This window comes from Labrus bergylta, chromosome 6 (assembly GCF_963930695.1).
Source record: "Labrus bergylta chromosome 6, fLabBer1.1, whole genome shotgun sequence".
Taxonomy (NCBI): domain Eukaryota; kingdom Metazoa; phylum Chordata; class Actinopteri; order Labriformes; family Labridae; genus Labrus; species Labrus bergylta.
Genome location: NC_089200.1, coordinates 20,571,289 through 20,582,647, shown reverse-complemented (window position 1 = coordinate 20,582,647; position 11,359 = coordinate 20,571,289). Strand labels below are relative to the sequence as shown.

The 11,359-nt window shown below is 39.5% G+C and overlaps 1 protein-coding gene across 1 annotated transcript; it reads right to left on the bottom strand.

The window, feature by feature from the left end:
- Positions 1-4,858: 4,858 nt before the first annotated feature.
- Positions 4,859-10,546, bottom strand: LOC109996109 (cytochrome P450 2J2-like). The gene is made up of 9 exons (XM_065955965.1): positions 10,127-10,546; positions 9,836-9,998; positions 9,496-9,645; positions 9,249-9,409; positions 8,875-9,051; positions 7,647-7,788; positions 6,541-6,728; positions 6,305-6,446; positions 4,859-5,273 (listed from the first exon to the last, which is right to left on the bottom strand). The coding sequence occupies exons 1-9, from the start codon at positions 10,331-10,333 to the stop codon at positions 5,098-5,100; spliced, it is 1,506 nt and encodes a 501-aa protein (XP_065812037.1). The 5' UTR covers positions 10,334-10,546; the 3' UTR covers positions 4,859-5,097.
- Between the last annotated feature and the right edge of the window lie 813 nt (positions 10,547-11,359).

Genomic DNA, 11,359 nt, shown 5'->3' with positions numbered 1-11,359 from the left:
TTTGAAAACAGGACTATGTATTTAATTTGGAGAGCAGCAAGAGACTTTAAAACTGCGTTTGATGCTTTATTGTACCAATCTATAAAAAGCATGTAACAGGAGAGTAGAAATTCCCTAGTTTCTGGAGTATTCACCTTTTATTTCCTGCTAAGACTACAACACATTGAATTACTCAGAAAATAATTGTCTGTATTAACCCCACTATTTTTGATGTGTGACAACACAAAAGAGTGATGACTAAATATTTATTATAAAACGAGACATTACATACATAGCATGGTTTGGGTGAAAAGTTGCAAGACTCAGTCCAGACTGTTGCAGTACATTTAGGGGACAAAGAAGACGTTTCTTTTTCAAATGAAGCCAGTAAACGAGGCAGACTGAGCTGTTCATCCTGGCCTTTACGCGAGGCTCTGACTGAAAACACTACAGTCACATTTAATGGTGAGTCCCACTTCAGAGCTGAGCTTTAGGTCACATGACAACCCCCCTTTGCCTTTTAAAAAGCAAAATACAAAGACAAGCAAGCACACAGAGGAAAACATGCAGAAAAAGAGCAACTTAATTACATGCAAACAAAATAATTCAATGCAAAAACTCCACATTCAAAAAGTAAACTTAATATTTATATACATGGCTTAAGGGTTCTTCAAGGTTTCATGGTAAAGAGATAAATACAGCAGATTTGGCAACACCCTTCACAAGTAATGACCACTATTGTGAAAGAGAAAAAAAACATGCACACAACTTTTAACAATTCTAAACAAAACTCAGGAAATCATTTATAAGACACATCACTCAAATAGAGAAAAATGATACATCAAACAAAAACTGTTCCTGCAGTAGTAGCATCAACTTCATCTGCTTATTCTACAGACATGAGAGGTATTAGCACTCAAATACCTCACTTCACATCTTACACCATGAACACAACAAAAGACATGCTGACCAAAGGGCTCTTCAGCTGGAAAACAACCATTAAATTTACCAATGACTCAGCTGCATGTTTACGAGTAAAAAAACTTCATATCCCACAAATCAACACATCTCTCCCCACCGGTTCACACTCCTGCAGAAACAGCAAACTTGCATGTACAATGATCTTTAACCAAAAGAGGGAACCACTTTATGTCACCTGGCAAAGGTACAAGCAAACATTTTCTTGATATTTAAGGGGAAAAAATGGAACACAAAATCCAGAAAAAAGTTTGAGAAATGTGGTTTTAATAATCCATCTTAAGATCATTTAATGGTGTTTCTATCCAATATTTTAGATTGTGAACACTGCACAGCTGCACTGATCCAAATCATTCAAAATCCAACTTGCACCATGTCACACACATTAAGGTCAAACTGTTACACCAACTGTGTTTACATCTTTGTATAAATATATATTTGATATTTGATTATATAGTCAGCACGTTGAGTGATTTATCTTTGTCCCTCAATCGCTTATTTTGGAAAAAAATAATTGGCAGACATCAATTAAAGGCCAGCTTCAATTCTTGTCTCTTAAACACAAACATTTCTATACTTTAAACTCTCGCTTATTAACTGATGGGACACAAAAATAAAACCCAACTTGGGAAGGTTTAGACACAGTTTAAGGCGCTTAATGAACAGTGACATTGACGGACAACATTTTAAGGGCTTAAATATAAATTTCATCCATGCCATGTTTGTGGCTCTTAGCAACAGGACTTAGAGCAAAGAGCCTGGAACCTCGAGCAAATAGCTTAAGAGTGTGCAGCGGGTCAGTAGCAGCTCAGGTGATAGGTAAGAGCACACTAGTCAGGATCCACACTGACGGCAGGTTTAAAGCCGTAAATACATACAAGACAGATAAATGTTAAAGGAGGACCGGTCCATGACACTGTTTTCGGGCTGTTTGTATATTGCACTTTGTGTAGTAAAAAGTTAATCAGTACATTACTCAGAGTTCATCTCAGAAGCATTTCCTGAAGAAGATCTGTGGTCCGTACTCCTCATGTTCTTCCTGACTGATCCATGCGGAGCTGAAGGTGGGCAGGTTGGAGAGCACTGCTCCTCCACACTGAAAAGTCTCTGTCCTTCGGGCTGCTGACATGAACACTCTCCCCCATGTTGGGGGGAACCAGTCCTTTGATTTCAGCCTGGAGCCGCTCAGGCAAGCCGTCCAGCAGGGTGTTCCCTCCTACAGGAGCAGATAGAAAGGAAACTCAAAACATGACCAAAGCAGTGCTATAAAAAGGGCGTGTACTCACTGCTATTAACCATCATTTTCATATTTGTATTTTGGTGTACTGTGACTTTTTATTTTATTTTTATAGGTACTCTCCTCATAGCAGGTTCTCTGGGTTCTTCACATGATGGAACTAAATAAACAGAGTTACTGAAGGGGCACTTCATGAAGCTAACGGGTAATCATTCTACCTCACCCGCTTTCCTCTAACTGCTAAAATAAATAGCAAATGTTCTAAATCTTCACAGCAGGTACACACACCTACACATTCACACACTGATGGCAGAGGCTGCTATGTGAAGTGACCATCACAAGTAGTTAATCCCTTTCATAGACATTCACACGCAGAGGGTGCAACTTTGGGTTATGTATCCTGCCGAAGGACACATTGAACATGTGGCTGCAGGGGCTGGGGATTGAACCCCGACCTTCCAGTTGAGATATGACCGACTCTACCAACTGAGCCACAGCTGCCCAAAATCCATTTGACATGCATCCATTTCATTCAACAGTAAGACTGCTACTTTGAGCACTGAAGTTTAATTCATAAAGTTCATAGGTATAAAGGTTTTAGGATCAAATAACTTTAGACTGTGTGCTCTCTTTTTGTCCAGGGCAGTACAGTCTTTAGAAATATTGATGATTTAAAATGCAGTGCCCTGACATCTGTAGTCGTAATGGGACACTTGGAATTACACACTATATCATGTGAAAAGATGATAGAAAAAGCAGGAATCATGTTAGACGTACAGTATGGCTGAAAAAGTCTGGTTCTGTTTGAGGTTTTCTGCCAGTCATATTCGCTGGTTTGAATGGCGTCCAATCGCTGAATTGTTTCAACTTCTAAACTCATTGGAGCCGTCATTGGCTCAGAAAAAAAGTCCTGCCTCAGCCAAAACATTAAAATCCAGACAAAGTCTCTGCAGACACAGTCACCACCACACATGTATGGAGGCCCAGGAGTGATGACTGAGCAACATCACTTTGGTATAAGTCTATTTTATTTTCTAATGTTCAATGAAGCTTTTGCAAACACAGCACACTATTGTTGAAGGAAAGTACCGGTACTTGCACTTGTTTTATTATCCACTTCAAGCTCTGGACCAAAGAAAATCACAGCTGGAGCGCACCTTTAGACTGTTGTGTAACACCATAACAAACATCAGCTGTTACCTGACAGCACAATGTTTCCCAGGAAGCAGCGCCGCAGCATACAGCACATAAAGTGCTGACAGGGACCATGCACCAACCATATGTACACACACACACACAAAGACAAACTAGCAACCAAAGGCACGAGAGTAAAGCAATGTTTTAAGACCACTCTTAACAGACCTCAGGTCATTCCATAAAATTGACCATGGTGACTAAATGCACCTTCACCAGATTTAGTCTTGACCTTTGGTAAGTTCAGCAGACCCATATCTGCTGATCCAAGGGATCTTATTGGGCTGTAGTCAATGAATAGGTCTGAAAGATATTGAGGTGCCACTCCATGTAATGTTTTGTAAACCAGAAGTAATGTTTTGAATTCTATTCTGTAGTGAACTGGAAGCCAATGAAGAATGTTTTTTAGGATCGGTGTGATGTGTTCTATTTTCTTTGTCCCGGTTAGCACTCTGGCTGCAGCATTTTGGATGAGTTGGAGTTTTTTAAATTTATTTTTGGGAAGTCCAGCATAGAGGGCATTACAGTAATCTAGTCTGCCGGATATGAATGCATGGACCAGTTGTTCGGAATCAGATTGGGTCATGAAGCACCTGAGTTTGGATATGTTCTTGAGATGATAGAAGGCTGTTTGTAATAGCTGTAATGTGCTTCTGAAAGTTTAGATCCGAATCAATGATGACACCTAGGTTTTTGACATGATCACTGGACTGAAGAGGAAAAGATGATGAAATGGATATGAGTTCTTGCCTTTGTCTTTGTGGGCCCACAATCAGAATTTCCGTTTTATCCTTGTTAAGCTATAGAAAAGTTTGTGACAGCCAGCAGCTAATTTCTTCAATGCATTCGGCCATGAAATATAAAGCTGTGTGTCATCGGCATAGGAGTGATAGGAGATATTGTGTTTCTGTATGATGGAACCAAGAGGGAGCATGTAAAGACTAAATAGTAGTAGTAATAGACTATATTAACTTAGCGTAGGTGTTTATGAAGCTGTACAGTAAAAGTAAAGATTTCACAAAGACAAATGAAAAGATGCTAGCCTAACAGTTAAACAACAGTCTAAATGTCTAAGTGTCTCTAAATGACCAATAATAACGACTACTTTGACAATATCAACGTATATATGACGGTGTGTAATGTTAGACAGTGTGAATAAACTAAAAAACATTCATAAGTATATATATTTTTTAGATTATTTAACGATTCTATGCTTCCCTGATATGAAGACATGTGGAGTGCAAAGGTTTTCCACAGGATGGTCTCTCCCTTAACTATAAATCAACGACTTATCAACTGTAAGTCTTTATCTCCCGCTTAAATATAAATAAACGTCTTTTCAGCCTCTGTGTCGCAATGCTAAATCAATCATAGTCATAACAACTATAGATCCACGTTGTTTCAACATCACTGTCATAAACATTACTTTGATTATTTATTCAATGTTTATTTTGCGTTGAGATTTCAAGGTCAACCAAAATGATGATTCAGACAGAAAATCAACTTAGTTTCAATGATTGTTTAATAATAGGGATACTTTTAAAGCCTTAAGAGAGATCATTACTAAACATCATGCCGTGGAATGTATAATGAAAGCAAAGAATTCATTAGAAATATTCTGTACCATAAAGCAGTCACGCAATCTTAAGGACAAAAAAAACCCATTATGCCAATTACTTTTTGGACTTTTTTGTCAATCAGTGCTTCTCTTAACTTGAGGTTGCACAGATTTCATACTGATGGGGTGACAGAACTATGCCAAACTGTGAGTCCATTGCGGGTTTGACCCCAGCAGGCATAGAGAAGGTGAAGTGCTGCATGAAGGAGGTAAAGAAGAGGAAAAGTTCCATCCTGGCCAGGCCTTCCCCTGGACACAGCCGCTTACCTGAGGCAGGAAAACAGAATTAGACAAACCGTTATCGTTTTTAACAGAAACTGAACAAGAGTCATGCAATAAAACAATAAAAAATTCAGCTGTTTTCTCTCCCATTTAATGACTTAAGGACATGGAGAAAAAATGTGACTATTTTAACACCTGAATCATGTATTTAAAAAAAGAGAATGGATAGCTAGAAGAGGAATAAGTTCAACAAAGGTGACTGTATATCGACTGTATAAAAAGATTGATGACATGACAGCTCCCCAAATGTGAAGCCAAGACATTTGGAGCGTCCCCTACTGACTGGCTGCAGAACAAGTCATAAACCCTCACCTCCTTCATGTTAATAGAAGACACATGAGTCAAACTACAAGAATTACACAAGCCATTTAACTAACTAAAAGTGTGATTATCTTCTTCAAACTGATTCAAGAAGATGTTATGCTCTAGACTGCGTGGACCTTTCTGGTCTTTACCAATTTCTTGAAGGTTAAATTTTTGTTAGCGGTAGTAGGATGTTAGCGGACGCAGGATGTCAGCATCCTGAGCAAGTGTATTTTGGCTTCAGCTTTGTACAATGGAATGAGGTAGAGATGTATTGTTTATTTTTAAAACAGTCATAGGTTCACAATATTATGGCAAAAGTTATGATAAACACCTATCCAGCTTGATCTTTTAAACGCCTTGTATACTTTGAAAACATACTGCAGAAAATTAAACACCATGAACATACTAGCCTGGCCTTAACATGTTGGTTGACTTAAAGAAGAAATTATATTGAAATGATAATTGGGTTGATACAATCCAGTCAATTCTTACTGTAATCATCGCAGGGAGCAGCGACTGGCATTTATTGGCATGGTTATTATCCCTGACCCATTTCTTTTCATTTCCTTCTTGGCCAAGAGATTTAGGCATTTTTGTAAAAACAATATGTGAGGACCACCCAAGGGTCCCAATGAATGCTGGGACTGACAATTGGCACATTTACTTATTGTGAAAGAAGTTAAGTCAAGAAGTGGTCGGTTGCTTCTCACCTGCAGAGAAAGGAATGAAAGCAGCTGGCTTCACAAACTTCCCCTCCTCGTTCAGAAAGTGTCTTGGGTTGAAGGTAAAGGGGGTCTCCCACTCATTCTTGTCGTATAGCACCGAAGTCAGATTGGGAATGACTGTGATTCCCTAGTGAGAAGAATAATTACATTTTATATAATAATTTGAATTAATAAATGCTGGAGGTTTATGAATCATAAAAAATGCATTTATAAAAACGGACCTTTGGAATTGTGTATCCTTCCAACTGTATATCATGGTTTGTGATATGAGGCAGGCTTAGAGGTACTACGTTGCTCATTCTCATGATCTCGTGGAGGACAGCGTCAGTATAAGGCAGGTTTACACGATCTGCTGTTGATGGTTCTCTGGACTTTCCAACTACTTCATGTATCTCAGACTGGACCTTTGCTGGGGGGGGGGGAGGGAAACAGCGTGGAGTAGAAAGATAATTCTTCAACAGGCTCCAAGAGTATACAAAACTTGTAAAGAGATGAGGCACAATTTATAACTACTACATTAGTGAGTACGGTAAATAGATTTGCGCTCTTGTTGATTTCAAACAGTAGTTTAATTTTTCAATGTGTAGCAAAGACTTGCTTCGGAACAGTATTAAATTACACTATACAGGGAATTGGTACGCTGTCTGCATTAAAAGCGAGAATTACTATACCCTTCATAGTGGACTCCTTGTATCTATCAGTGCATTGTGAAAAGTAGCTGACAAAACAATATATACTGTCATGCATTGCTGTGCAAAGGAAATTCATCTCCTTATCAAAATAATTGGAATAGGAGTTAGAGGAAACAGAAGAAATAGTATTTGGGTGTTTTATAAAGAGTAAATGATTTTCCAAGTAATTATATTTTTTCCTGATGATGATGCCAGTTATGAGACCATAATCTGTGTGAACGTGACTAATAATTGAGTTGTAGCACAAACAAATTGTTCTTTATTTTATCAATTATGTTATATCATTTTATATCTAGTTATATTGTAAAAAAAAAAAAAAAAGATACACTCAGTTTAAAAGAAGATATCACTGAAATTGGCTCAACAATTAGCTCACTACAGACAAGCCGGAAGATATGCAGGTATCTTCAGCAGCAAAAGCTGAGTTGCACAGCAAATATGGCAGCCACCACAACATGGCACTGCCCACAAATCAACTAAAGTCCTCCACTGAGAACTCAATAGGGAGTAGGTAGTAGTGAATATGTGATTCCAAATACAGCCTACCTACAGTATTTACCTACCTACATACCACTAAAGTGTTTTAGTTTCCCACATATCCCCATTATTGAGTTAAAACTGGTCAGTGCTCTTACCCTGGATCTCAGGACTCTTTGCCATGTAGAGAAAAGCCCAGAGTAGGGTGCTGGTAGTGGTTTCAGAGCCAGCAACAAACAGATCCAAGACACACATGACAAGATTTTCCTCTTCAAAAGTGTTGTCAGTCTGGGCCTTACTCTGAGAATATATCCAAATACATGTCAAAGAATTAAACAAAATCATCCAGAACAAATGTAATTTCCACATACATCAGTAGTGGCTGTACTTTGAAATTAGTCGTTGTCTGTGCGTTGGCTTAGCTACAGTGCACAGGTTCACAGGAAAATGACGCAGCATCTTCATAAAAAGCAAAGTCGAGACCTCACAGCATTCATGTGTACCGCGTTTTGTCAACCGCGTGGTTCTCAACAGCTTGTTCAAGTTGGTTGTCACCGGTTTACCTTACTGAATTAACAGTGCTCAGCTTGTACCCATCGTTTGTGTTAATATGGCTTTCTCTGTCGGCATTTCTACTGTGGGCGACTGAAAATGGTCACTTTCAGTGTCTTCAAAATGCAGCATATTCACTGCCTGGTACTTTTGGAAGGAAGCTGTAACACTCCTTGAGCTCTTGGCAAAAAGCTGACTTCCTTTTCGGTATGACAGCTAACCTACCTGTTGTTACACAGCAGGTCCCTTTCATATGATTAGCTTGGCTAGCTAAGCAACAGTTGGCACCCCAAGATTGATTGACAAATGTAGAGAGAGATGTGTTGATCTTTGACTTGCGGTGCACAAGGGATGTTTTTCTATTGGTTAAAACATTTTTGAGACAAGGACTGTTACAAAACCAAGAATATTAGTGTTTTATGGATATTTCCTTTCTGAGGTCGATTTGATCATCATTTGGTGCTTGTTTTTACGTAATGTTGATATAGTGATGGTATATATGATCAGAAATCAGTACATGGTGTTTTATTTTGAAATTGACCGAATGCTCTGTGAGTTCCCATGTCCAACTTTCAGTCTGGGTGGATCTGCTCTGTTCAGCTTTACACGTTCTGAAAGGGCCTCAGTTGAAAATAGACTTGTTTTTCTGGTGGAGCAGAGTGTCAGCACTTCTGGAATGCACATAAGAAGGGCCACAGCGCATACAGTTGGAACATTAGCATTAGGACGTGATCAGCTCTAGATGCATGGCGTGGCCAGAACATGGCGCAAACGGATGCTGTTCGGTTTCAGTGTAAGAAATACAACTAGTATTGTGCATATTGTGCCCATCACCATCTGTATCTCATTCAAGTAGCAGTCGATGTAGTCTCTTTGGTCTGAGGGGTCCCAGTTTTGTTTGTGCTGTTTAAGTTCTTCTCTTATGAAGTCCTTTATATCATTGAAGATGTGCCGTAATGTGATGTGTGGTCCTGGCAAATATCTCATCAGCAGAGGGAATGAGTTGTAAAACTGTAGAGTAGAGCAGAATAAAATAACATTTTGAGGTGACATTTCATTACAAGATTTTCCTGTTTGTAACAACCAATACTCATTAAAAATTCCATTTGTAAATCATGCATTTTAGAAAAGTCTTTCATTCTGAGAGATATATATTACAACCATGGTGCACACATCAAGAATAGGTCAATTGCTTAAAATTGCCATACCCATGCCCAGAGTGACATTTGTATCTGAAGAGATTTTTCAAAGAAGCTAATCAGTTTCCTGAAGTTCTCATCCGTGTACTCAAAGCGATGTCCGAAAACCAGGGAGCAGATTATGTTTGAGACAGCGTTGTTGATGATGGGGCGCGGATTAAATGGCACACCTTTATAGATAAACAGAAAGTGAGATGCTAATTTGGTACACATGAGGGGTTCTTGTTTTAAATCTATCACCTTATATTTCATTTACCTTTATAGCTATGAAGGTCTTTTGAACAATAGGTAAATTCCTCCAAGATGACAGGTTCTAGCGCCTTTTTACCGAGTCCAAAATTTCTGAGGGTTGAAAGCGCAAAACGCCTCTGCTGCTTCCATAAGTTCCCATTGCTGGATATAATACCTGATGGGAAATACATCAAAAGTAGTTCAAATGTATCTGCAGTAATATGGAACATTATGAGATGTTTGCAGCCTGTTAAATAAATACATATTTTTTTCAAGTCTACTTGTGGCATAAGAACCAAGAATCACCGGAGTTACAATAAAAGTAAGACCAAAAATGTGAATAGAAAAGCTTTGCATCCTCTCACCCAGTCCATAGTTTAGTTCATTCGTCAAAGGCATGACTGGGCGGTCCACCAGGCTGTGTCCGTGATTTACAAGAGCTTCCTTAAAAACCTTAAATCCATTTAAGACCACAATCGGCACCTTGCCCATACGCAGGCTGTATACATCTCCATATTTCCCTGCTAACTGTGAGTGGATTTTAAGAACAGAAGAAAAGAAAACATTGTCAATACAACAGAAGACAGAATGAGTCCTATGAGTTGACCTGCCAAATTTTGAATGGTATTATTTTTGTCAAACATTTGTTGAATTACCTGCATCATACTCTGATGTGTTCTGTTGTGGTCTACAGAGAACATGTTGCCCACGATCGGAAAAGCCCATGGTCCTGGAGGAAAGGTGGCAGGCTGGCGGTTTTTGATAAAATCTGTTGTGAGGATGAAAACTGCAATGAAGAGAAGCAGACTTTTGACATCAAAGTCCACATAGGATCCAATTACAGAAAAGATAGAATCCATCATCCAAGAAAGGGCTCAAGTGTTTTAAACTGAAGCCTGTGATACAAAAGTCCTGTGTTGTTTGATTAAAGCTGATCAGCTTTTCAAGGGGAGATAAGCTTTTCAAGGGGAGAGAAAGGCAACATTCTGGCAGAATGGAGAGGCCGAATGAGCTAAACCTGTTCTTCAACGGGTTTAGTTCACAGCCTCTCCCACCTCAAACAACACCTCTGTCCTTCACACCCCCCAGCCTCCCTTTCTATTTTCTCCCTCCCCCCAACACCCCATGGTGAACTCTTTGGACTCTGGCCCCGCACCACAGGAGTGCACTTCGCCCCCTGAGGTGAATTGCTCCATCCTCCCCTGACTCTAACAACTGGCTAGGGACAGCTGGAGAAACTACACCTCAGCAAGGCTCCAGGCCCGGACGACATTAGCCCAAGGGTTCTGAAGACCTGCGCCAGCAAGCTGAGATTCTGAGATTCTGCAACACCTCTTTAACCTGAGTCTGAGCCAGGAGAGGATACTGGTGCTGTGGAAAACGTCCTGCTTGGTCCCGGTCCCAATTTCTTTTTTTTTATTTAACCTTAATTTAACCAGATAAATAACCCATTGAGATCAGGATCTCTTTGACAAGGGTGACCTGGCCAAGAAGGCAGCAGCACACGTCATAAAAAGCATTACATGATAAAGAAGACGACACCATCTGATCTTATGAATTTTATCTTATTGATTTTATTTGATCTATTTTACCTTATCTTATTTTACCTTATTTTGGTTGTATTGCACAGCGGGACGGAGACAAACGAAATTTCGATTCCACTGTATGTCTGGCATATTTTGAAATTGACAATAAAGTTGACTTTGACTTTGACTTTGATCTCAAGTACTATCGACCAGTGGCTCTCACTTCTCATGTGATGAAAGTGTTGGAGAGGCTCGTCTTGACCCACCTCAGGCCACAGGTGAAACCATTCCTTGACCCTCTACAATTTGCCAACCAGCCACACCTGGGAGTGGACAATGCCATCATCTACATGCTGCAGCGTG